Raw genomic sequence first — 25,884 nt, forward strand, 5'->3', positions numbered from 1 at the left:
GGGTTAACTCTATAACGCCAAACGTATCATATTTGATACATGAGTTTGGAAACCCTCTACATGATCAGGGTGATGTTCTTTTTCTTCAAAAACCTGATGTATACAATTAGATACATGTAATACACAGATAATCCACCAGGGGGAGGAGTTCATTCAGCAGAGGCCTTTCCAGTGACACTACAAGACTGTCATTAATGAGGAAGGAGGAAGAACTGGGACCATTTAGAAAAGGAATTAGTAATTTGTTTTACATGTTTGTGTTCTATTATGTTTTTGTTTGTTCAAAAATAGTAATAATATTTGAGCACTGAGACCTGACGGATCAAATATGATACAAAACTGAAACTCATACATGGAAATTGATATCTGAAAAAAAAATGTTTTAGTTGTTCAGAGGGACCAATAAAGGCTCCAGTTTCAAAGAACTGGAGTTTTTGTCAATAATTTAAGGGTTCAGGCTTTACAGGGTTAAATAAAAACCATCTCTGAGGTATTTTGGAAGGAAAGATGACAATTTAACCCTTTCATGCATGAATTATGAGAACCTTAATCATGATTTTTCTTCCCTGTTTTTATTCCTATTTAGGCATGAAGAAAACAATGCGACGGACATTTTTTATGAACCTATTTTTCCTGGAGTTGCAAAAATGTCCACTCAGATGGATATGATGCGTTCAATTTTCGAAGCCAAGAAATGTGTATTTACTGATATACTGTGAAAACTATGAAATAAAAACACTTTGAATGCTGCTAATCTGGTGTTTTCTCATATCTAAACATACTCTAATACTAGTTATTACTCACTTCATGGAGATAATATACAAAAACAAAACATTTTTGTTAAAGAAAAATGATGACAGTCTAATAACAATTGATTTACACTCAGACATGTTACTGCAGATCCGGTTTATCAAGAACAGCAAAGTTACATTTGCATAAGCGTCCACTGTGTTGGCTGATATGGAACTAAAACAGCAAAACCCATGAATATATAAGAGAACAGCTGAAGAACTGTCCACTGGAGTGACCACTGTGCATGAAAGGGTTAATTTATTAATCTGACATTTTATGAACACCTACATGATCAGTGAATTAAATGCAGGAAAATACATAAATACAACTGAAAAAGTGCAAAATAAAAAAGATAATAGTACAATATAAATGCTGATAAATGACTTAAAGGATTAACATAGAAAACCATTCCTCTGGGAGCTGACACAGACGTAACTGTGGGTCTTAGTGGGCTGACCCCACAGGACGTGGACAGGACAGCGGACATGTGCCACCATCAAAGGAAACGTCCACAGGTAACGGCGTTCATAAAACCCAGCCGAGGACGTGTGTGTTTGTGTGTTTGTGTGTTTCAGTACGGAGCTGCTGCCTGTCATTCAGTTTAATCATGTGGACTATTAGCGGTGACAGCCCGGGGACGGGGTGGGGGGTGGGGGGGCTGAGAGACGATAAAGTGACGCAGGGAGGACTCAATTCACCCTGAGGCTTCGTCATAAGCAGCGCCATAAAGCTGACATGAAACACACATACACAGGTGTGTGCACGTCCACACCTGCACACACACACATGAAACACACATACACAGGTGTGTGCACGTCCACACCTGCACACACACACATGAAACACACATACACAGGTGTGTGCACGTCCACACCTGCACACACACACATGAAACACACATACACAGGTGTGTGCACGTCCACACCTGCACACACACACATTAAACACACATACACAGGTGTGTGCACGTCCACACCTGCACACACACACATGAAACACACATACACAGGTGTGTGCACGTCCACACCTGCACACACACACATGAAACACACATACACAGGTGTGTGCACGTCCACACCTGCACACACACACATGAAACACACATACACAGGTGTGTGCACGTCCACACCTGCACACACACACATGAAACACACATACACAGGTGTGTGCACGTCCACACCTGCACACACACACATGAAACACACATACACAGGTGTGTGCACGTCCACACCTGCACACACACACATGAAACACACATACACAGGTGTGTGCACGTCCACACCTGCACACACACACATGAAACACACATACACAGGTGTGTGCACGTCCACACCTGCACACACACACATGAAACACACATACACAGGTGTGTGCACGTCCACACCTGCACACACACACATGAAACACACATACACAGGTGTGTGCACGTCCACACCTGCACACACACACATGAAACACACATACACAGGTGTGTGCACGTCCACACCTGCACACACACACATGAAACACACATACACAGGTGTGTGCACGTCCACACCTGCACACACACACATGAAACACACATACACAGGTGTGTGCATGTCCACACCTGCACACACACACATGAAACACACATACACAGGTGTGTGCACGTCCACACCTGCACACACACACATGAAACACACATACACAGGTGTGTGCACGTCCACACCTGCACACACACACATGAAACACACATACACAGGTGTGTGCACGTCCACACCTGCACACACACACATTTCACACACAGACGGACGGCGTTTAAGGTGTCGATGACATGAACCAATGAGATGAAAGGATGAAAGAAGAAGGAAACCAGCGGCTGATTCTGTATTTCAGGGTCAGACTCTTTGTTTAACCCTTCAGTGTCTGCCCACAGACGTCCTTTAAACACTAAAAGCACATCATCTGCACAGAGACGAAGTAGTGTAAAAATGTTTTTCAGTCTGTTTTGAACTTTTTTTTTTTTTTACATTTTTTATATTTCATCAACTTGAGCCATGAACAACTAGAAGCACTCGGAGAGCGCAGACCTCCGCCAAGGCTGATCAGTGGCTCCCCCCGTGGGCCCCCCCACGCCAAGGAGGTTATGTTTTTGCCAGGGTTTGTTTGTTTGTTTGTCTGTTTGTTTGTTTGTCTGTCTGTCTGTTTGTCTGTCCGTTAGTATGCAACATAACTGAAAAAGTTATGGACAGATTTTGATGAAATTTTGTGGTCTGCGCCCCCCCCCCGTGGGCCCCCCCACCCCCGATCACCACCAAAATTTCATCATTTCTTCCTTATCCCATTTCCAACAAACCCTGAAAATTTCATCCAAATCTGTCCATAACTTTTTGAGTTATGTTGCACACTAACGGACAGACAAACAAACAAACAAACCCTGGCAAAAACATAACCTCCTTGGCGGAGGTAAAAATACCAAATACTCAATAACTGACATATTTTTAACCCTTTAAATACCAGGTTTATAATGTAAACCAAGCATTTTTTTTTTTTGGGAAACAACACAAAACCACTGCTTTATGGGTTTTCCACCCTCATTTAACCCCATTCCTCCCCCACCACCTCCATCCATGGCGCCCGTCGATCCACAAATATGATGTGACTGTGTTTCTATTCTCTGTTGTGCTTTTGGGCTAAATGTAAACGGTTCATTTGCTGTAGGTAATGGGATAAAACTAGATGTTACTTCTTAGGGTGAGGACGTCTTTATGACACTGCAACTTTCATGACTCTTAAATGACCTTTCAGATTGAATATTCTTTGTATTTATAGCTGTTGGCACAAATCAAACTGAATGAATCCATTTCCTGTTTCGTTCCAAACTTGGGCCCCATGGGCTTCACCTGAAGGAGCGTCTGTATCTGGTACACTAAAACGTCCCACTTAGCTCCACTTTGAAAAACACATGCTTTTTTCTCTAAACTCTACCTGTCGTCCCCTAAAGTTTTCCCACTTTAAAATAAAATGTGATACGTCTCCTCTTTCCAACACGTCCTGATTTCAACAAAAGGTCGCAAAGTATTTTGAGTTGACTTGGAAAAAAACACAACGTGCCTACAGGAATATGTGTTCAATTTATGGAAGATCATCAAAAATGTCACATTCGAGGCGTCAACTTGATCCACACAGATGTAGACGTTAGAGCGCACGCACACACACACACACACACACACACACACACACACACACACACACACATGCTTGTAATCTCATAACATTGACATTTTGTTTCTGTTTATTTTTTGATTTTATCATTTCTTAATGCTTTTATTTTTTATTTTTTATTGTGCTTTTCTTCTTCTGTACAGCACTTTGCTCCACTGTGGTTGTTTTCAAGTGTTTTATAAATAAAGTTGGATTGGATTTTCCGCTTTTTTTTGGTTAATTTTGTGCATTATTTTGTTCATCTTCTTAATTTCATTTATCATTTACTTCATTTCATTTTATTTTATTTCATTATTTATGTTGATTTTCTTGAAAATTTTGTACAATTTCTTTATTATTTTGTATATTTATTATTACATTATTATAAATGATTCACCCTTCGCTCATAAAAAGGTCAAAACACACACATAAACACACACACACACACATACACACAGCCGCTTGTAATCTTACAATATTGACATTTTGTTTCTGTTTATTATTTGATTTTATAATTTCTTAATGCTTTTATGTATTTATTTTTTTATTGTGCTTTTCTTCTTCTGTACAGCACTTTGGTCCACTGTGGATGTTTTCAAGTGTTTTTTAAATCAAGTTGGATTGGATTTTCTGCTTTTTTTGGTTAATTTTGTGCATTATTTTGTTCAACTTCTTAATTTCATTTATCATTTACTTAATTTTATTTTATTTCATTATTTATGTTGATTTTCTTGAGAATTTTGTACAATTTCTTCATTATTTTGTATATTTATTATTATATTATTATAAGTGCTTTACCCTCCGCTCATAAAAAGGTCAAAACACACACATAAATACACACACACACACACACACACACACACACGCTTGTAATCTTATAATATTGACATTTTGTTTCTGTTTATTTTTTGATTTTATCATTTCTTAATGCTTTTATTTATTTTTTTATTGTGCTTTTCTTCTTCTGTACAGCACTTTGCTCCACTGTGGTTGTTTTCAAGTGTTTTATAAATAAAGTTGGATTGGATTTTCTGCTTTTTTTGGTTAATTTTGTGCATTACTTTTTTCATTTTCTTAATTTCATTTATCATTTACTTCATTTTATTTTATTTTTATTTCATTATTTATGTTGATTTTCTTGAGAATTTTGTACAATTTCTTCATTATTTGTTATATTTATTATTACATTATTATAAGTGATTCACCCTCCGCTCACAAAAAGGTCAAAACACACACATAAACACACACAACGCTGACCTTCAGACACGCCCACGCTGCAGCTAATTCAATCGCAGACCGCTAATAAAACCGTCAGGAAGGTGGCACACACACACACACACACACACACACACACACACACACACACACACACACACACACACACACACACACACACAGACGCTTGTAATCTTATAATATTGACATTTTGTTTCTGTTTATTTTTTGATTTTATCATTTCTTAATGCTTTTTTTTTTTTTATTGTGCTTTTCTTCTTCTGTACAGCACTTTGGTCCGCTGTGGTTGTTTTAAAGTGTTTTTTAAATAAAGTTGGATTGGATTTTCTGCTTTTTTTGGTTAATTTTGTGCATTACTTTTTTCATTTTCTTAATTTCATTTATCATTTACTTCATTTTATTTTATTTTTATTTCATTATTTATGTTGATTTTCTTGAGAATTTTGTACAATTTCTTCATTATTTGTTATATTTATTATTACATTATTATAAGTGATTCACCCTCTGCTCACAAAAAGGTCAAAACACACACATAAACACACACAACGCTGACCTTCAGACACGCCCACGCTGCAGCTAATTCAATCGTAGACCACTAATAAAACTGTCAGGAAGGTGGCACACACACACACACACACACACACACACACACCAACACGCAACCGCTGCAGATTTCGATTTAGACCCCCTGCTGTGCTAAAAATGTCAGCGCACACACACACACACACACACACACACAGATGGCGTTACCTCCTTGCCGCCGTCCTCCACCATAAACAGCAGGTTGGTGCCGTCGGCCACGGTGAAGGTGAAGCGGTCCTTGAGCGAGTTGGAGCCGTCGTGGTTGTAGCTGATGCGGTTCTGGTAGACGTCGTCCATGGTGAAGGTGCTGGTCTGACGGTAGTGTTGGCCGTTGTTGGTGCGTTCGATGGTGCCATGACGAGGAGCCTGGACCACGGTGAAGACGATGGACTCCGCCTGGAGGAGGGTGGAGAAGAAGAGCGGAGATGTTAGTTTAACGTCACTTTGTACATGTGGACAAAAGTATGCGGACACGTTGAATTCAGGTGTTTCTTTTCTAACAGGGGTCTGGGATACAAAACAATACTGACGAATGAAATAATACAGTTTTATACTGGGATAAATATCATTGCATTGGTTAGTTTGGGTTAAATTGTTACATTTGCTTCAAAAAATATTGATGTTTATAAAATTTATGAACAAAAATATTGGGACGCATCATGTCTACAGTTGTAAGATACAGGTAGAAACAGCAATATTTTGTTGAACTCAACGTGTCCAAATACTTTTGTCCATATTGTGTATGTTTAATGTGTAAAATAGTGTTGATAGAACAAATTCTCCAGAAGTAACTGACACAGTTATAGTACTTATGGCACACAATGGGGCTCATTCTATGACCGACACTATGTGGACAAAAGTATGTGGACACGTTGAATTCAGATGTTTCTTTTCTAACAGGGGTCTGGGACACAAAACAATAATGACAAATATAAAATAATATAGTTTTATATTGGGATAAATATCATTGCATTGGTTAGTTTGGGTTAAATTGTTATCTTTGCTTCAAAAATATTGATGTTTATAAAGTATATGAACAAAAATATTGGGACGCATCATGTCTACAGCTGTAAGATATAGATAAAAACATCAATACTTCCTTGAATTCAACGTGTCCAAATACTTTTGTCCATATAGTTTAGGTTTAATGTGTAAAATAGCGTTGATAGAACAAATTCTCCAGAAGTAACTGACACAGTTGTAGTATTTATGTCACACAATGGGGCTCATTCTATGACTAACACTATGTGGACAAAAGTATGTGGACGCGTTGAATTCAGGTGTTTCTTTTCTAACGGGGGTCTGGGACACAAAACAATAATGACAAATATAAAATAATATAGTTTTATATTGGGATAAATATAATTTCTTTGGTTAGTTTGGTTTAAATTGTTATCTTTGCTTCAAAAATATTGATGTTTATAAACTATATGGACATAAATATTGGGACACATCATGTCTACATCTGTATGATATAGATAAAAACATCAATATTTCCTTGAATTCAACGTGTCCAAATACTTTTGTCCATATAGTTTATGTTTAATGTGTAAAATAGTGTTGACAGAACAAATTCTCCAGAAGTAACTGACACAGTTCTTGTATTTATGTCACACAATGGGGCTCACTCTATGACCTACACTATATAGACAAAAGTATGTGGACACGTTGAATTCAATTCTCCCATCAAATTTTAAGGAAATATTGATGTTTTTAAACCAATCGGATAAAAATATTGGGACATATCATGTCTACAGCTGTAAGATGTTCTGTTCATAAGGATTTCAGGTAAAAACGTCAATATTTCCTTAAAGTTTAATGGGAGATTTTTCTTCCTCAGTGAGATGTGAAGAAAGTAGATGGTTAGCTGTGGTAGAAAATGATCATTTACAGTCAGAGCAGGAAAAATATTTTTGAAATTTAGAGGAAGAATATTTAATGCCTCGGAGATGGTTTTTACTTAATTTCGCTCACATGGATTTTTAATTTTTTTTTTTATCCATGACTTTGATTTTAAATGTTCTTCCTCTAAATGTATAAAATATTTTTCTGCTCTCACTGTAAATAATCATTTCCTACCACAACTAACCATCTAATTTCTTCATATCTCACTGAAGAAGAAAACTATTGATGTTTTAATCCCAAATCCTCATGAACAGGACATCTTACATCTCTGTAGACATGATGTGTCCCAATATTTTTGTCCATATAGTTTATAAACATCAACCCCTGTTAGAAAATACACACCTGAATTCAACGTGTCCCAATACTTTTGTCCAAATAGATTATATTTTCATTGATGGATGTAACAAACCGGAAGTTCTCAGATAAATAAATAAATAAATAAATAAATAAACACATAAAGGTTTCATATTAAAAGTATTTCTCTATAACAGTTTGAGACTAAGTCAAATATTTCCCATTATATATGTTTATTTTATAAACAGAAGAATTTCTAAGGACTAGGCACAATAACTACTACCTATATTTACCTATATCGCAAATCAGCATGAACAGGACACGTTACATCTGTGGCCATGATCTGTCCCAATATTTATTTTTTTGTTCAAAGTGTTTTTTTATTACATATTGAGTCATCCAGACAAGCATAATAGTCTTTTTTTTTTTTTTTAATACCCAAACCCATGAACATTCCCACCCTGTTGCACCATAAAAAAGATAATTAACTATAATAATAAATAAATAAAGAACAAAGAATTCAGATATGAGTCACGTGTCCCAATATTTTTGTCCATATAGTTTATAAACATCCAAACATTAACCGCAGCTAACGTTAATAAAAGCATTGTTCATCATTTGCCGTGAATCCCTCGCTGCTCTCTGCCATGTTGAAAAGGTCAAAGGTTATTTTTATCTCAGCAGCTTGTCGATCAAACTTTTTTCCCAGTTCTTCAAGTGCAATTTTCCAGTTCGCAACTAGTATTTACCATAATTCGCTGAGCACTTGAAGGCAGCATAAGTCCTGGACTGATGGGATAATCAGCTTTAACCCTGTGAGTCAAACGCTGCTTTTTTACCTTAAATCGACAGAAGTCTTTGTGAAACTGTCATCATAGTAAACGTGTCTGTGACCGTGGCGGCTCAGACCAGGTGTGTACCTCTGTGTCTGCGTCCGTGGCCTTCAGCTCGAACTCGGTGATGGTCTTCCTCACGCCCTCCTGGACCCTCATCCCCGGGACCTGGAGCAGCGGCAGCGAGTCGTCCACCGGTTTAATGGTGATGTAGAACGTCTGGGCCACCTTCAACAAACGCAGCACAAGAAAATATTAAAGGTCCCGTATTATGCAAATCTCACTTTGTGACAGTTTTCTTACAGTAGTGTGTGTTGCAGTAGCCTCATTATGAGGTTGGAATTTGAAAACTGTCATGTCTGCTCCCAGACTGTGTCTGTCTTTTCTGTTTTGTCTGTCATTTCCTGTTTTATTTTGTTAAGTTTCCCTCATGTGTCATGTCTGGTGTCTTTACTTCCCCTCCTTGATTGTTGCAGCTGCTCCTGATTACCTGACTCCTCCCTGATTATCTCCACCTGTGTCCAATTGTCTTCCCTCCCTCTTGTGTATTTAAACCCTGTGTTTTCCCCTGTTCCTTTGCCAGTTTGTGTTCTACCTTTGTGTGCTCACTTACCAGTGTTTTTGGATACCTGTCAGTCTGTCTGCCCGTTTTGACCCGTTTTGCCTTCCGACCACCGATCCTGCCTGTTCCTTGTCTGCCTGCTCGTCTGGTTCTGACCTGGTTCGTACTTCGACTTCTGATTCTGCCTGTTCCCTGTTTACCTCAGCCTCCAACGTGTTACCTTGTGTTTCGACCCTCGCCTGGACCTTGACCGTGAGTAGCCTTTCCCTCATGTCCCGTTGCCTCCTGAATTGCCCTCCTGTGTATGACCTGGCTTGTTTTTTGACTATCCTCTGTTTTGCCCTAGTCGGGGTGTTGACGGGAATCCTCCGGCTCGGCCGTGCTGACCATCCATATTCCCCGTTCACAGCCCGGACGAAGAGTCCAGAATCACACGCCTTCACAGACGTGTTAACTATTTTGTGCTGTGTTTTTACTACTGTGATTGTGTTTAATAAACACTCTCAATTGGTCATCTGCGTTCTGGTCTTGCATTTGGGTTCAGCCTTTGTACTAGTCCCATTACACTGTCTGTTTCCTCCCTGCCTTGCTACACCACATTTTGTGAAAATGCCTGCTCAAACGGCCGAGTTTGAGTTGGGTCCGCTTATGACGACATAAGCGGATTTAACTCCTCCCCCTGACTGTGCCCCCACCCTGCATGAAAAGGTAAGCCCCACCCTGGTAAAGTACCTCTTGGACAACAAACATGGCGAAGGCGAGACACGCAAGTTGTGGTGTTGTTGGCTGCACACACCAACACGATAGTTTATTTTTGCCCCCCACTTCCGAGCCTCTCCGTAAAAAGTGTCTGGATTCTATCTGTGATGGTCATGTACCAAACAACATTCCCAAACGCTTGTATGTGTGTGCCCGGCATTTCACGGACGAGTGTTTTTCGAACATGGGCCCAGACAGCTCCGGCTTAGCACAAAGACTCCGAATCAAGAAGGACGCAGTACCAACGCTTCGTGACCCAAGTACAAGTGTGGGAGATGTAAGTTCTTCTCATTTTTTTGTATCTTTACTGCATAACCCTACATTACGGATAAGCTGGTGGGTGTTGATGTGTACGTCTAACGTTAGCATGGCAGCTAACATAGCTCGGTTACTGCTGCTAACGTTTGCGTCCCTGTTAACATGCAAGAGCTGATAATATCGAGAGACATTCAACATAACTACTCTGAACACGGGCCTTTTGTGGTTGGCATCAGTATAGTTAGCATCAAGCTTGTTAGTAGCTGCCTGCATTAGTGGCGGCAGGCGTCTTTCCGTGTCAGGTCCACAAACCCGACACAACACCGCCGTTTTCCGTCGGGGCTCAGTCACGCCTCAAGGCAAAGAAAGCCAGTGTTTGGAAAGATGTTCTGTCTGAGACATGTGTATGATGGCTTCACAGTCAACGTTAGCGCGTAGTACCGCTAGCGGAAGCCGCGTCCTCTCCCAGAGAGGGGAGGGGGAGTGGGCGTGGACAGATGCATTCATTTGCATACCCGGAAGCAGGCCCAGAAACAGCCTGTTCTGAGGAGGGCTGGGGAGAGGGACTTTTTCGACCGCTGAAACTCCGAAAAAAGGATGATTTTGGGGCGAACAAACTTAAATACTGTGTTTTTGGGCTTCTGAGACCTATATGACGTGACTGAAAAATAGCATAATACGGGACCTTTAACCCTTAAAGACCCACAAGTGTTTTCAAATGAGTTTTTTTTTGTCTTTTCCAAGTGATTTATCTCTATTTATCATAATATTACACAATTAATTTCTCATTTTCATCAGTTAAATCAGGTATTTTCTGAGGATGCACCGATACTACTTTTTTCCAGACCGAGTACAAGTATGAGTACTTACATTTGAGTACTTGCCGATACCGAGTACCGATACGAGTACTTAATTATCCCATTCCAGTTGTTAGTTCCTTTTGTAAATGTGCCTTATTGTCGTTGTCATTAGTCTGACTGGAACAAAGTGCTGCTACTGACATTTAATGTGTTGGAATGAGCGTTTGTCAATTAATCCACCAGGTGCCATAAGTGGTATCGGTGCATTTGTATCGGATTACTTTTGCGAGTACGAATACGAGTACACACAGTGAGTATCGGAGCCGATACCCGATACTCGTATCGGAATCAGTGCATCCTTAGTATTTTCCTCTATTTATTTCACTCATTGTGTAGATTTTCTGTTTTTCTTTCATTTTTTTGTTCATTTTGCATGTTATTTTGTTCATCTTAATGATTTTATTTATTATTTACTTCATTTTACGTTCATTTTTTTCATTATTTGCTTCCTTTTATTGATTTTATTTTCTTATTTACATAAATTTTCTTCACAATTCTGTTCAATTTCTTCATTATTTTGTATATTCATTATTCCATTTTTTTCCCCCCACTGCATTTAACTTTTTCGAAATGATTTATCACCATTTATTATAATGTTATCCTTTTTATTTGGCAATTTTTAGTGTAAATCATGTATTTTTATACATATGGAGAAACACATTAATTTGGGAACTGTCACTAAAGTACCACTGGGTCTTTATGGGTTAATTATATCCACTAAATAAAACCTTTTATTCAAATAACGACACTAGTATTCATTTGTACTGTATACAGCTTTAAACCCTGGATGACATAAGTTAAACAACTCAAACTGCTGTTCTAACAGATGCTGTGCATTGTTCTGCCCTGAAGCCATCCCATCTCCCCACACAATGAGTCAAACGCTCTGCTTTACTTTTACATTAACATGCAAAAAAAAAAAAAAACCTATCACAATGTAAAAAGCTGCTGATAAATATGCATCACTTTTCCTTCTCAATTGACTAATCCTCCTGAGTGGAAGGAAAGGAGCGTTGACAAAAGTGAAGGTGCCGACCCACTCCACAAACACCAACCACTACAGCGGCCTCTAAAGCCTCCACACACAGCGTCCAGCCGGCCGTGAAGGCCAAATGACCTTTTTCACATGTTTACCCAAGTCCTTGTGGTCCTCATTAGTCTGGATTAGCAAGGCAGATTTATGCATGAGGCGAGCTGGGGGGGGGGGGTGGGGTGGGTGTTGGAGGGCCACTTACCCTCCACTCTGAAAGCTGGGAGTTCATTAGAGTCAGTTTATTTTTATTTCAAAAGGAATTTGCCACAGTTTGGGTCAGAGGAAGTGTTACTGACCCTTTTAATAACGCTGTGTTCAAATATTTCAGCCAAAAAAAAACAAAAAAACACCATAATGACAAAGTAGTCTGAAGGGCTTTTAAGACACAAGACCAGCACTTTAGAGTCATTCATTATTATGCAAACTGGATGAGTTCAGCAGGCGTTCAAGGGGTGATGTGGAGTTTGTTATGGTTTGATTAAAAGCCTATGAGCTCACACTTTATTTGTGATAAAGCATATGTGAGTAAAACAAAAGACAAGCACAGTCAGGTTTGTTTAGTTTAGAACTGGATGAACTGTAGTGTTGGTTTTATTCACTGAATTTTTGGTTTTTTTCCTGATCTACAGTTAGCAGGTTTGAAGTACGGTTAGAAGTAGAACTCATTTATGTGTGTGTGTGTGTGTGTGTGTGTGTATATATATATATATATATATATATATATATATATATATATATATATATGCACATACAGGGTGGGGAAGCAAAATTTACAATGAACATTTAGTTGTTTTTTCTCAGCAGGCACTACGTCAGTTGTTTTGAAACCAAACATATACTGATGTCATAATCATACCTAACACTATTATCCATACCTTTTCAGAAACTTTTGCCCATATGAGTAATCAGGAAAGCAAACGTCAAAGAGTGTGTGATTTGCTGAATGCACTCGTCACACCAAAGGAGATTTCAAAAATAGTTGGAGTGTCCATAAAGACTGTTTATAATGGAAAGAAGAGAATGACTATGAGCAAAACTATTACCAGAAAGTCTGGAAGATACTATTAAAGAAGAATGGAAGAAGTTGTCACCCCAATATTTGAGGAACACTTGCACAAGTTTCAGGAAGCGTGTGAAGGCAGTTATTGAGAAAGAAGGAGGACACAGAATAAAAACATTTTCTATTATGTACATTTTCTTGTGGCAAATAAATTCTCATGACTTTCAATAAACTAATTGGTCATACACTGTCTTTCAATCCCTGCCTCAAAATATTGTAAATTTTGCTTCCCCACCCTGTATGTATATATATATATATATATATATATATATATATATATATATACATACACACACACACACACACACACACGCACACACACACACACACACACACACAGGGTGCGATTTGTTGGGGGGGGATCGACCCCCTCTGGTTTTTACATCCCCACTTCTGCTCAATGAATTTCATCCTCATGGTGCAGCAGGTTGTGTCAGTTTTCTTCCACCTATATCCTTCATCACTGACACTAACGTTCACCTGAACTGAACTGTCGGCAGTCGCAGAATTCCCCAACGTCGTTGGGGCGCCATAAGAGGTGGGTGGGGGGGTGGGGATGTGACAAATTCATGGGGCCCAGCATTTGTGTGTCCGGTGGATACAGATTTAGAAGTTGTGAAAATTTCATGTAAGATCCACAGTTTAATAGTGGAATAGAACCTGGGAGCTGGACGTTGAAAGTATGTAAAGTTTCCCTTTTGTTTCACGCCAGCGTTATTTACATTAGTTCTGGACCACACCCCCACATATATAACCACCCCCCCCCGCCCCCCAGCTCCGACAAAAACAAAACAAAACATCCCCCCTCTAGTTTTTTTGACAAATTGCACCCTGTATATATATATATATATATATATATATATATATATATATATATATATATATATATATATATATACATGTTTATATGTGTGTGTGTGTGTGTGTGTGTGTGTCCTGATCTGATTGGTATTGGCTGTCGATTTGGCATTTTTTATCGGATAGGATTTAGTCAGGAGATTAGGCTGATCCAGACCTGGTTCTGGAGCAGGGGTAAACACACGTCCTGCCCCATCAAATTAAAGTTTCCGAAGGTAGAGAAAAGGAAAATTTGCTTCACAACAGCGGAAGGTTTATACGTATTAGTAAAACATCTGTAAATTTCACTTCCACTTTAATGTGATGCGTGAGTCAGATTTTTTTCAATGGAATTATTTGACCCGACCCACAAATAAACTGACATTCTTTTGAGCCTTTGAAGTCTATCCTTGTATGTAATGCTTATGCTTTGGGTACTAAATACTTATAAAGAGAAAAGGAGTTCATCAGGGAGCCTCACTGGGTTCTCTATAGTTTTGCACAGAAAAATTTATTTCTCAAATTAATGAGTAAGAGAACTGCGGTGTAACTGTGATTTACAAAACAGTGCATGAATAAGAATGCCATGTATTGATCATTTATGTTCTTGTTTTTTTTTTATCATTTTGGCTAAATATTGGATGGAGGATGAGGAAGAGGGAAGTACTGTAATTATTTTTAATTCATTCTCAGTCACAGATGAAAATAAATACTGTTTCCTGTTGTAAATCACTTTCAGATGCAACAAATGCATCTAGTTTGTTGAACATCTGATATGGCAGCCCAGTCAAAAACAAAGAACTGATCTTAAGTAATCCATGATTTCTGACTAAACCCCAGAAACTGTATTTTTAAGCCGGATATAAACACTGTTTCATTTATTTGCTGCATTTGTGACAAAAGATGTAGAATAATATTCGTTACAAAGTTGGGAAACACTGTTTACTCATTTCTGTTAAACCACATGTATAAATATATGCATTTATTGCCTCCCACTGGGTTTTAGAGTCTGCAGAGTTTGCAGTTTCGTTGATTTACGACCCTTTAAGGTTAATTGTTCCAATAAAGTGGAGTTGTTTCTAAAGGGAGCTGGATTAACAGGATGGAGGGTTATTTTTTTAAGAAGTCAATGGAATGAATATGGCTAATTATGTTTGCTAAAATAAGTAAAACCTCCTGAGAAACCTGCTCAATACTCTATAAAAGGATCCTATAAGGTGTCCCAAAACCATAAACCTACTCATGCGTAACTTAGTCAATTTACTTCAGTGTCTTATGTGATAAAACTAAAGCACCTGCAGTAGTTACCATAGGATGGAATAACACACACTACACATCCCATCAGGCCTTTCACGCTCTTCAGAATGTTCGGTTCTGTTCACCTCATTGTTCCCGTCAGACACTGTGAAGGAGAACTGGTCGGCGTGCTTTTCTTCTTCGCTGGTGTGGACGTACTGGATGCTCCGGGACGCCAGGTCGGCCTGGGTGAACGAGCTGATCCTGGTTCCTGCACAGAGAAGAGGACGCAAAGGACGCCTTTAGAACACCGACCATCAAATAAAAAAATTAATTAAAAAAAATAAATAAATAAAAATAGGACACCGACCATCAAATAAAAAAAAAATAAAAAAAATAGAACACTGACCATCAAATAATAAAAAAAAAAAAAATAGAACACCGAACAACAAATTAAAAAAACAAAACAAAAAAAATAGAACACCGACCATCAAATCAAAAAATAAATAAATAAATAAAAATAGATCACCGACCATCAAATAAAAAAAAAAAATAGAACACCGACCATCAAATTAAAAAAAAAAAATTACTTTATTGTTGTTTTTCATAAAAACATAACACAAATACAAACAATAACAGAACAAACAACAGGGAGAGAATCCAACATTCAAGTAACATTCAGTCCACACGTACATCAATATGATCATAAACCCATGTTAACTTCTTCTTTACAGTAAAGTTTGAGGATATTTGTTATTACACAAAATCAGGCCTTACAGTTGAAACACAAGTGAGACATTTTAACCAATTTTCAGCGAATATACCAGTTTTACATCTCAGTTTAAATGTGAGTCTCTCCATAACATATATACTGTACACTACACACTGCAAAAAATCTAAATTTTACCAAGTGTATTTTTCTCATTTCTAGTCCAAATATCTCATCACACTTAAAATCAGACAGAATCACCTAAAGAGGAACTTTTCAGTGAGATATAAGAACTGATTTTTAGACAATAAGTCAAGAAAATCTTATTTCAAGAAATCTTACCAAGATAATTTTCACTTGTTCCATTTTTTTTGGTTGACTTAAGCAAAAAAAATTTGAGTTAAGCACAAAAAAAAAAATTTAAAAAAATCTGTCAATGGAATGAGTGAAAATTATCTCAGTTAGAATTCTCTATTGTCTAAAAATCAGTTCTTATATCTCACTGAAAATATACTCTTTAGGTGATTCTGTCTGATTTTAAGTGTGATGAGATATTTGGACTAGAAATGAGAAAAATACACTCGGTAAGATTTGGATTTTTGCAGTGCATCCATCCAGTCATTTATGGTCAGTATGTCTCTTCAGCCATTTTCTGGTCAGGGCCTTCTTACTTGTTACTAACAGTAATCTCAATAAACATCTCTCTCTCTTTGCACACTTGAGTTCTTCTAAATCACTAAGGTACATGGTTTTAAAATCAAAACAAATTTTTAAACTTAAAAACTGCCTCCAGGACGCCATAGACACATCTCCAAAATGGAGCCACAGAGGGACAACCCCAGAAAATGTGATCATGGTTGGCCATGGTACTTCCACAGGACCTCCAACAAACAGTCTGATCAGAGTACTTAGACTTCTGTACTGGGGTACAAAAGAATCCAGTTCTTCCAGCTGTATTCCCTCCAGGAAGGGGAGCTTGGTTTTTTTTTTTTTGGACACATATCTTTATTAAAGTTTTAACATACAGGGGTTGGACAAAATAATGGAAACACCTTCACCTCAAGATGATAATGCCCCAATCCATACAGCTAGAATTGTTAAAGAATGGCATGAGGAACATTCTAATGAAGTTGAGCATCTCGTATGGCCGGCACAGTCCCCAGACCTCAACATTATTGAGCATTTATGGTCAGTTTTAGAGATTCAAGTAAGACGTCGATTTCCACCGCCATCGTCTCTAAAAGAGTTGGAGGGTATTCTAACTGAAGAAAGGCTTAAAATTCCTTTGGAAACAATTCACAAGTTGTATGAATCAATACCTCGGAGAATTGAGGCTGTAATTGCCGCAAAAGGCGGACCTACACCATATTAAACTAGAAGCACTCGGAGAGCGCAGACCTCCGCCAAGGCTGATCAGTGGCCCCCCCCGTGGGCCCCCCCCACGCCAAGGAGGTTATGTTTTTGCCAGGGTTTGTTTGTTTGTTTGTTTGTCTGTCTGTCTGTTTGTCTGTCCGTTAGTGTGCAACATAACTCAAAAAGTTATGGACAGATTTTGATGAAATTTTGTGGTCTGCACCCCCCCCCCCCCCGCGCCCCCCCCCCCCCCCCCCCCCCCCCCCCGATCACCACCAAAATTTAATCATTTCTTCCTTATCCCATTTCCAACAAACCCTGAAAATTTCATCCAAATCTGTCCATAACTTTTTGAGTTATGTTGCACACTAACGGACAAACAGACAGACAGACAGACAGACAGACAAACAAACCCTGGCAAAAACATAACCTCCTTGGCGGAGGTAATTATATTTTGTTGATTTTTTAAGGTGTTTCCATTATTTTGTCCAACCCCTGTATTACATATATTTTCTGACATGAATTGATAACATTGTCTGGGTCTCCCCTGAACACCCCCCACCACCACCACCACCTCTGAATTCTGAAACAGCTGCAAAAGTAAACAACAAAATAATAGTTGACAGACAATATAAATAATAGTGACTTGAATACTTCTGAAAATGGATTTTTGTATATCTGATACATAATCAAATGTCAAAAAAAAAAAGAAAAAGAAAAAGAAAAAAGGGGGTATAGTCTCATTTTGTAAGTTATGATGATGAGATATCAAGCCTTGATTCTAAAAAATGTTAGTGATTAATTCCATATCATGTGAAAGACATGAGTTTTCCATTTAATTACGTATGTATGCGAGCCTTTCGATAGCTTTGCTGGAGGACAGTTCCACAATCTATGAATTCAACGATGGAAAATCAACACTTCTCCAGAGTCGTTTCACATGTATTAGACGGAGGTTCACCAGCCTACTGTCATGAGTTCTAAGGGCTAAAGTTTCTGGAATAAGACCTAGAATACAGATCTACGGGCACACTAGGATTTTTTGGTCTATAATACACAGTCGTTTTTGGACCCAAGGAGGAGCGTCTTAAAATCAGCATGCAGCTCCAGTCACTTCAGTTAAAAACTTCAGACCAGGCCAGGAGTTTGGGTGTTGTCATGGATTCAGACCTGAATTTTAAAAACCACATACAAACAATTACAAAGTCAGCTTACTATCACCTCAAGAACATTTCTAGGATTAAAGGACTGATGTCGCAGCAGGACCTTGAAAAACTTGTCCATGCATTTATCTTTAGTCGAGTTGACTACTGTAACAGTATCTTCTCTGGTCTGCCTAAAAAGTCTATTCGACGACTGCAGCTGATCCAGAATGCTGCTGCTCCAGTCCTCACTAAGACCAAAAGAGTGGACCACATCAGTCCAGTTCTCAGGTCTCTACACTGGCTCCCTGTCTCTCAGAGAATAGACTTCAAAATTCTCTTAATAGCATAAAAAGCACTGAATGGTTTAGGCCCAAAATACATCAGAGACCTTCTAGTCCAGTCTGAACCATCCAGACCACTCAGGTAGTCTGGTGCAGGTCTGCTCTGTGTTCCCAAAGTCAGAACTAAACCTGGAGAATCAGCGTTCAGTTTCTATGCTCTGTATATCTGGAGCAAACTACCAGAAAATATCAGGTCTGCTGAGAGTCTAGTTCTTTTAAGTCCAGGTTAAAGACTCACCTGTTCACTGCTGCCGCTGACTAAAAGGCTTTTGACTTTTTAAATTTTATATTCTCTTTGAAACTCTGCACTGCAACTTTTACTTTAATATGTGTGTGTTTTTATTTTAATTTTATTTTATTTTATTCTATTTGATTTGATTTGATTTGATTTTGATTGTATGTGTTGTTTTCTTACTTGCTGTTTTTTTAATCACCTTTTATATGTTTCTTTTAAATGTGTTTCTTTTTGTTTCTTTTATTTCAATGTCCTGTGTGAAGCACCTTGAATTGCCTTGTTGCTGAAATGTGCTATACAAATAAACTTGCCTTGCCTATATATAATACGAAGGGGAGCTTGTTGTTGTCCATTCCTGTCTGCAGATCCTGTCCCATTCGTCCACTGTTATTGTGACGTTACCCTCTGTTTCCCACCTCGTTTTACTGTCCAAACTATGGTCTCCCTTTATCTTCTGGAGAGCTTGCTATAGTCTAGAAGTTATTTTTTGGTCGGTGTCATCGTTGTAAACTTTTTGGAAAATATCCAAGATTTCGTCTCCAATTGTCGTGTGATCCTTACATGTTTTTTCCCCCTGACACTTTGTTTCTTTTAAAAGCTCAGTCGTACATGCCGACACCCACAAAAACAACCATTCCTTCTGTGGTTTTCTCCTTGAACAACGCGCCGACACTCACCTCCTTCACCTGTTCTTTATGCATTTCAGAGGCTTCAAACTTTTCTTTAATGTGTGAATATTCAGCGTTTTCTCCTCTTTTCCTCTGTGTGTGTTTGTCACCACTTTTAGTTTTGTGGTTATTTTCTGAGCCCCCCCTTGGTATTTCATCTCAGAGCACACACTGTTTCTCTCTTTTCTGTTCCTTTTTTTGGCTTTTTATCATTTTAATGAGCACATAAACTAAACTGAAACTCAGGTTATTAAGCTTTTTTTACGACGCTCCGGCTCCTGTCGACTCTCCGGTGCCTCAGTGGATTCATACTCGGTGGGAAACGCAGGTTTGATTGTAATGATGGAACATGAGACTGAGCGAAAATAAAGGCAAGTGTGGAAAAAAAAAAAAAAAAAAAAAAAAGATAAGTTACTCTTTTCTTCACTTTGTTCTGGTCTGTTCTCTCTTAACACATAAATTAGATTGATAATATGTTATTCATATACCACGTAATGATATTGGTTATTGCATTTTTTTTCTTTTTCTGTAGAATATTAGTCACTGGAATGAGATAAATGTTCATGATTACACATACAGAGTTGGTTTCCTGTCAATACAATCAAAGAAAACATGTTTTAAAATACCCTATGATTGCAATGATTGCGATAAAATTATGTACAGCTCTGGAAAAAATTAACCCATAAAGACCCAAACATCCACCATCAACCAAAAGCATCTACTGATCTAAACTGTTTAACACCTGTTGATCCATTAATCCTATCAATATATGGAAATAACTGGTGTAAAATACAGTTCTTCATCTTTTCCGTTTCCATCCACAGTCTCACAAATACACAACTACACGTCCAAAGTTTTAAGTACAATGTTTAAGGTCAAACTCTTCATGTACAACTAAACCAATACATTTGAGTCCTGTCATTTGAACCTAATGGTATTTTACTTTTCTCCTGATGGTATTTTTTTTTATATCACAGGTAATGTTCCTTCTCTGCCTGAGGAGATAATGGGTGCTTCATGCCATTGGTGACTTTAAAGTGAAACCAATAACTTGTTGAATATTAACGTCCCTTCAAATCAAACTTATTTCCCTAAGCGGCGCGGTGGGCGCAAAGTTATTTCCCCGAACGGACACGAGAAACGCTCCCAAACAATAATAACGATCATAATAATAATAATGGAAAACTCCCTTCCAGGTTGGTCACTTATTATATATGTCACCGAGGCCTGGAGGAAATGGAAATGGAAGCTGTTCGACATCAATCTTCTTCATGTCAACTTGTGAAACCAGCTGAAGCCAACACTTTCTCCTCACTCGTGTCATCCACTCCCCGGCTGGAATTCATCACCATAATCAGGACGAGCAGCGGCCAGACAAAGGCAATATCCTCAGTCAGCGGTGAAAATCCTTTTTTTTTTTTTCTTTTTTTTTTTTTTTTTTGCGGCGTCATATTAAAGCCGACTGTATTTACTCCTTCATTTGTCTTGACGGGACATGCAGAGGTTTTGTTTACATGCAGCCTGAACGCTCTGAGCTGTGAAATCTGATTTAATGCGGTGACAGGAAACCAGCTCTGGAACATGTGAAATCACAGACTGCAGGACGTGTTCGGCAAAAAAATATAAGAAATGTAGGCGCGTTCACAGAAACACTGGCTTTACAGGTTTCCACTTCCATGTTTTCAAGGTGCAACTGAGTCACTGTTACTTTACTTAATTCTAAACTTGCTGTTTTAACCCTTAAAGACCCGAACATCCACCATTAACAAAAACTATCTACTGATTTAAACTGTTTAATACCTGTTGATCCACTAATCCTATCAATACGTGTAAATAATTGGTGTAAAATACAGTTATTCATCTTTTCATAGTCATCAGATATTACCCAATTGGATGTTCAGAGGCTCCGTAGTTACCGTGGAAACACCGTCATCTTCTACGACATCGATTCACTAGTAAAACCCGTGGAGTTGGATCAATGACAGTGGATAAAATGAACAAAAATGAACAAAAAAACATAAAAAGTAATAAATGATGTGAAAAAATAAGCAAGTAAAAAATTATAAAATAAGCAAAAAAAAATTAACAAAAACAGCCAAAGTAATGAATGAAAGGGAGAAAAATTAACAATAAATTAACAAAAAAAAAGTAAGATTGACAAAATAAGCCACAAATGGAACAAAATTAAAGGAAAAAATAGTGAAATTGGCAAGAAAATGTTGAAAAACAAACAAAAATTTTACAAAGATGAAGAAAAATTAATTAAATAGCCAACAAAAAGCCAATAAAGATTCACCAGTAAAACCCACGGAGTTGGATCAATGACAGTGGATAAAATGAACAAAAATGAAGAAAAAAAACATACAAAATGATAAATAATGTCAAAAAATAAGCAAAAAACAGAGTAAAATAAAGTAAAAAATAAAATAAAATAAGCAACAAAATTAACAAAAATAAATGAGGGGGAGAAAAATTAACAATAAATCAACAAAAAAAGTAATATTGACAAAATAAGCCCCAACTGGAACAAAATTAATTAGAAAAAAATAGTGAAATAGGCAACAACATGTTGAAAAACAAACAAAATTTTACAAAAATGAAGGGAAATTAATTAAATAGCCAGTAAAATGAACCAGAACAGCCAAAAGTAATCAATAAAATGAACAAAATATATAAAAATAAAATGAAAAAATAATCAGCAACAGGAACAAAATAAGCCACAAACTGAACAAAATTGAAGAAATATGTTGGAATTGGTGTAAAATACAGTTCTTCATCTTTTCATGGTCATCAGATATGACCCATTTGGACGTTCAGAGGCTCCCTAGTTACCATGGAAACACCATCATCTTCTATGACATTGATTCACCAGTAAAACCCATGGAGTTGGATCAGTGACAGTGGATAAAATGAACAAAAAACATAAAAAGTAATAAATAATGTAAAAAAAAATAAGCAAAAAACTGAGTAAAATAAAGTAAAAGAAATAATAAAATAGGCAACAAAATTAACAAAAACAGCCAAAGTAACGAATGAAAGGGAGAAAAATTAAGAATATATCAACAAAAGAAGTAATATTGACAAAATAAGCCCCAAACTGAACAAAATTAATTAGAAAAAAATTGTGAAATAGGCAAGAAAATGTTGAAAAACAAACAAAATTTGACAAAAATGAAGGGAAATTAATTAAACTGCCAACAAAATAAACCGGAACAGCCAAAAGTAATCAATAAAATGAACAAAATAAATAAAAATAAAATGAAATAATAATCATCAACAAGAACAAAATAAGCCACAAACTGAACAAAACTGAGGAAATATGTTGGAATTGGTGTAAAATACAGTTCTTCATCTTTTCATGGTCATCAGATATGACCCATTTGGACGTTCAGAGGCTCCGTAGTTACCATGGAAACACCATCATCTTCTACGACATTGATTCACCGGTAAAACCCATGGAGTTGGATCGATGACAGTGGATAAAATGAACAAAAATGAACAAAAAACATACAAAATGATAAATAATGTGCAAAAATAAGCAAAAAACTAAGCAAAATAAAGTAAATAAAGTAAATAAATAAATAAATAGAATAAGCAACAATATTAACACAAGCCAAAGTAATGAATGAAAGGGAGAAAAATTAACAATAAATCAACAAAATAAGTAATATTGAACAAACTGAACATAATTAAAGAAAAAAAAAAGTGAAATAAGCAAGAAAATGTTGAAAAACAAACAAAAAAAATAAAAAATTTTTATAAAAATGAAGGAAAATTAATTAACAGCCAACAAAACAAACAGGAACAGCCAAAAGTAATCAATAAAATGAACAAAATAAATAAAAATAAAATGAAAAAATAATCAGCAACAAGAACAACATAAGCCACAAACTGAACAGAATTGAAGAAATATGTTGGAATTGGTAAATAAATAATGTCAAAAAATAAGCAAAAAATGGAGTAAAACAAAGTAAAAAAAAAAAAAAAAGAAAAAGAAAAAAAAAGAAATTAACAAAAATAAAAATAAATGAAAGGGAGAAAAATGAACAATACATCAACAAAATAAGTAATATTGACAAAATACGCCACAAACTGAACAAAATTAAAGAAAAAAAATAGTGGAATAGGCAAGAACATGTTGAAAAACAAACAAAATTCATGTTGTTATCATTATATTTGTCCAAACAAATGTACTTTTAGTTGTACCAGGCATTAAAATGAACAAGAAATTGAAGAAAACAAGGGATGGTCTAATAATTTTTTCTGTGACTGTAGTTCATTAACTTGTGTAACTTAGTTGCATTTTTCAATTCGGAAAAAAATAGTCTTTTTACAATTGTTGAAGCATTAAGAACGTTGTTTACGCATAAATTCATATTAAATGTTAAGTGATTTTAGTGTTTTTATTTTTATCTGGCAAGCGTAATACAAGTTTAAGTGTTAAAAGTCACCTTCCTAATGGAGTAAAAGCACTTAGTTTTAATATAAAACGTGTGATTTTTGTTGAAGAATGCCGTTCACTTTGAGCATACTCCATGATTTAAGTGTTTTTATCATTTAAATGAACTGGCTTCAAATTGTAATGTGATACAAATGTGATTTATTTGAACCTATTTTTCCAAGTTCTCATAAATAAAAAGTGTTCGACAAACAAAGTATTTGCATTTCATTTGGAGTTTTTGTCAATATTGGTTTTAGATCTATAACCCGCTGTTTTATTTTTCACATAAAACTGCTGTTTATGGTTTGATTTCATCCACAAATGACATTTTGCAAACGTACAGTGATTATGGTGATTATTTTACTCCATGTAATGTGTGGTTACAATAGACTGAAGCTGTAATTAGTGGTGGTGGTAGTGGGGGGGGTGTTAGTTGTTTTTTCGTGGGTGTTGTGAATGAAAGCACAGTGAATAATGCTTTATTGTGGTTTTAACATGTTTTGTTTTTACTAATTGCAGGTTTGGAGGAAAACGAGGGGATTTTTTCTGTTTTATATTCACAGGGTTTTGTGTGAGATGATGGAGCTGAAACCGTGTTTTTTTTTTGTCATTATTGTGTTTTATGTGTTTGTTTGTTCGTTTCCTGCAGGATTTGATAAGTTAAATATAGAGGGGTTTTTTTCAACAGAATTATAAATGCAGTTTCGTATGTGTTTGTACTGGGTCTGAGGTGAATAAAGAACAATATTGTGGATTTTTATAGTGAATTTATGTTTTTCTGACTTTTCATGGAACTCTGAATTCTTTATTCTTGTTTTGTTTTTTTTGTTTTTTTAGCAGATCATTACATTCATTGTCTTCATCAGTATTTTAGACAAATTCAGCTCATTACAGACGTTTCAAGCCCATTCTCGGTCTTTATCTTTGTCTGTATTTATCTTTATCAGTCAGTGTCAGTGAACGGAGCAGGTTTTCATCAGTTCACTGGGATTTGGTCTGAAATCCTTCAGGACCAAACAGATTATCTGGTCACCTTGACCAAACACACTTCCTTTAAAGACTTCAAAGTAGAGCTGAGGAAAACGTCAGTGCTGGAATATAATGATTAATTATTGCTCCTTTGGCCATATGCTCTCATACACAGGCACCAAATGTCAAGGTTTTTATAAAAATCTACGGGAGGCTGTGCTAAATAAATAAATAAATAAATAAATAAATAAAAATTCGACCCAAAAAGGAATATAAATAAATAAGAAAAAAGTTCAATTAACAAAAATGAGCAGAATAATAAAAATGGATAAAATAATACATAAATGAACATATAAATCAGCAAAAACAATGAACAAAATCAAGAAAATCAAGCAAAATATGCCATAAATAAACCAAATAATCAACAAAGATGAACATAATAATCAGAGCTTAAGATGAATAAAATTCTTTTTAAAAATTTATAAATTGAAGGACTCAAAAAAAACAAAAAAAACAACAACAAAATAGACAAAATAATGTAGAAATGATCAAAATAATCAGGAGAATGAACAAAATAATGAATGGACCAAAGAGGAGTAAAATTATCAAAA

The 25,884-nt window shown here is 36.6% G+C and overlaps 1 protein-coding gene across 1 annotated transcript in view; it reads right to left on the reverse strand.

The window, feature by feature from the left end:
* Window positions 1–25,884, reverse strand: part of fras1 (Fraser extracellular matrix complex subunit 1) — a 1,008,712-nt gene that overhangs the window by 63,902 nt on the left and 918,926 nt on the right. Inside the window, exons 47-49 of the mRNA XM_030143455.1 lie at window positions 15,559–15,683; window positions 8,895–9,035; window positions 5,944–6,171 (exon numbers count right to left, since the gene is read on the reverse strand). Coding sequence (XP_029999315.1) covers window positions 5,944–6,171; window positions 8,895–9,035; window positions 15,559–15,683 — 494 coding nt within the window. The remainder of the gene's footprint in view (window positions 1–5,943; window positions 6,172–8,894; window positions 9,036–15,558; window positions 15,684–25,884) is intronic.

This window comes from Sphaeramia orbicularis, chromosome 9 (assembly GCF_902148855.1).
Source record: "Sphaeramia orbicularis chromosome 9, fSphaOr1.1, whole genome shotgun sequence".
Classification (NCBI taxonomy): domain Eukaryota; kingdom Metazoa; phylum Chordata; class Actinopteri; order Kurtiformes; family Apogonidae; genus Sphaeramia; species Sphaeramia orbicularis.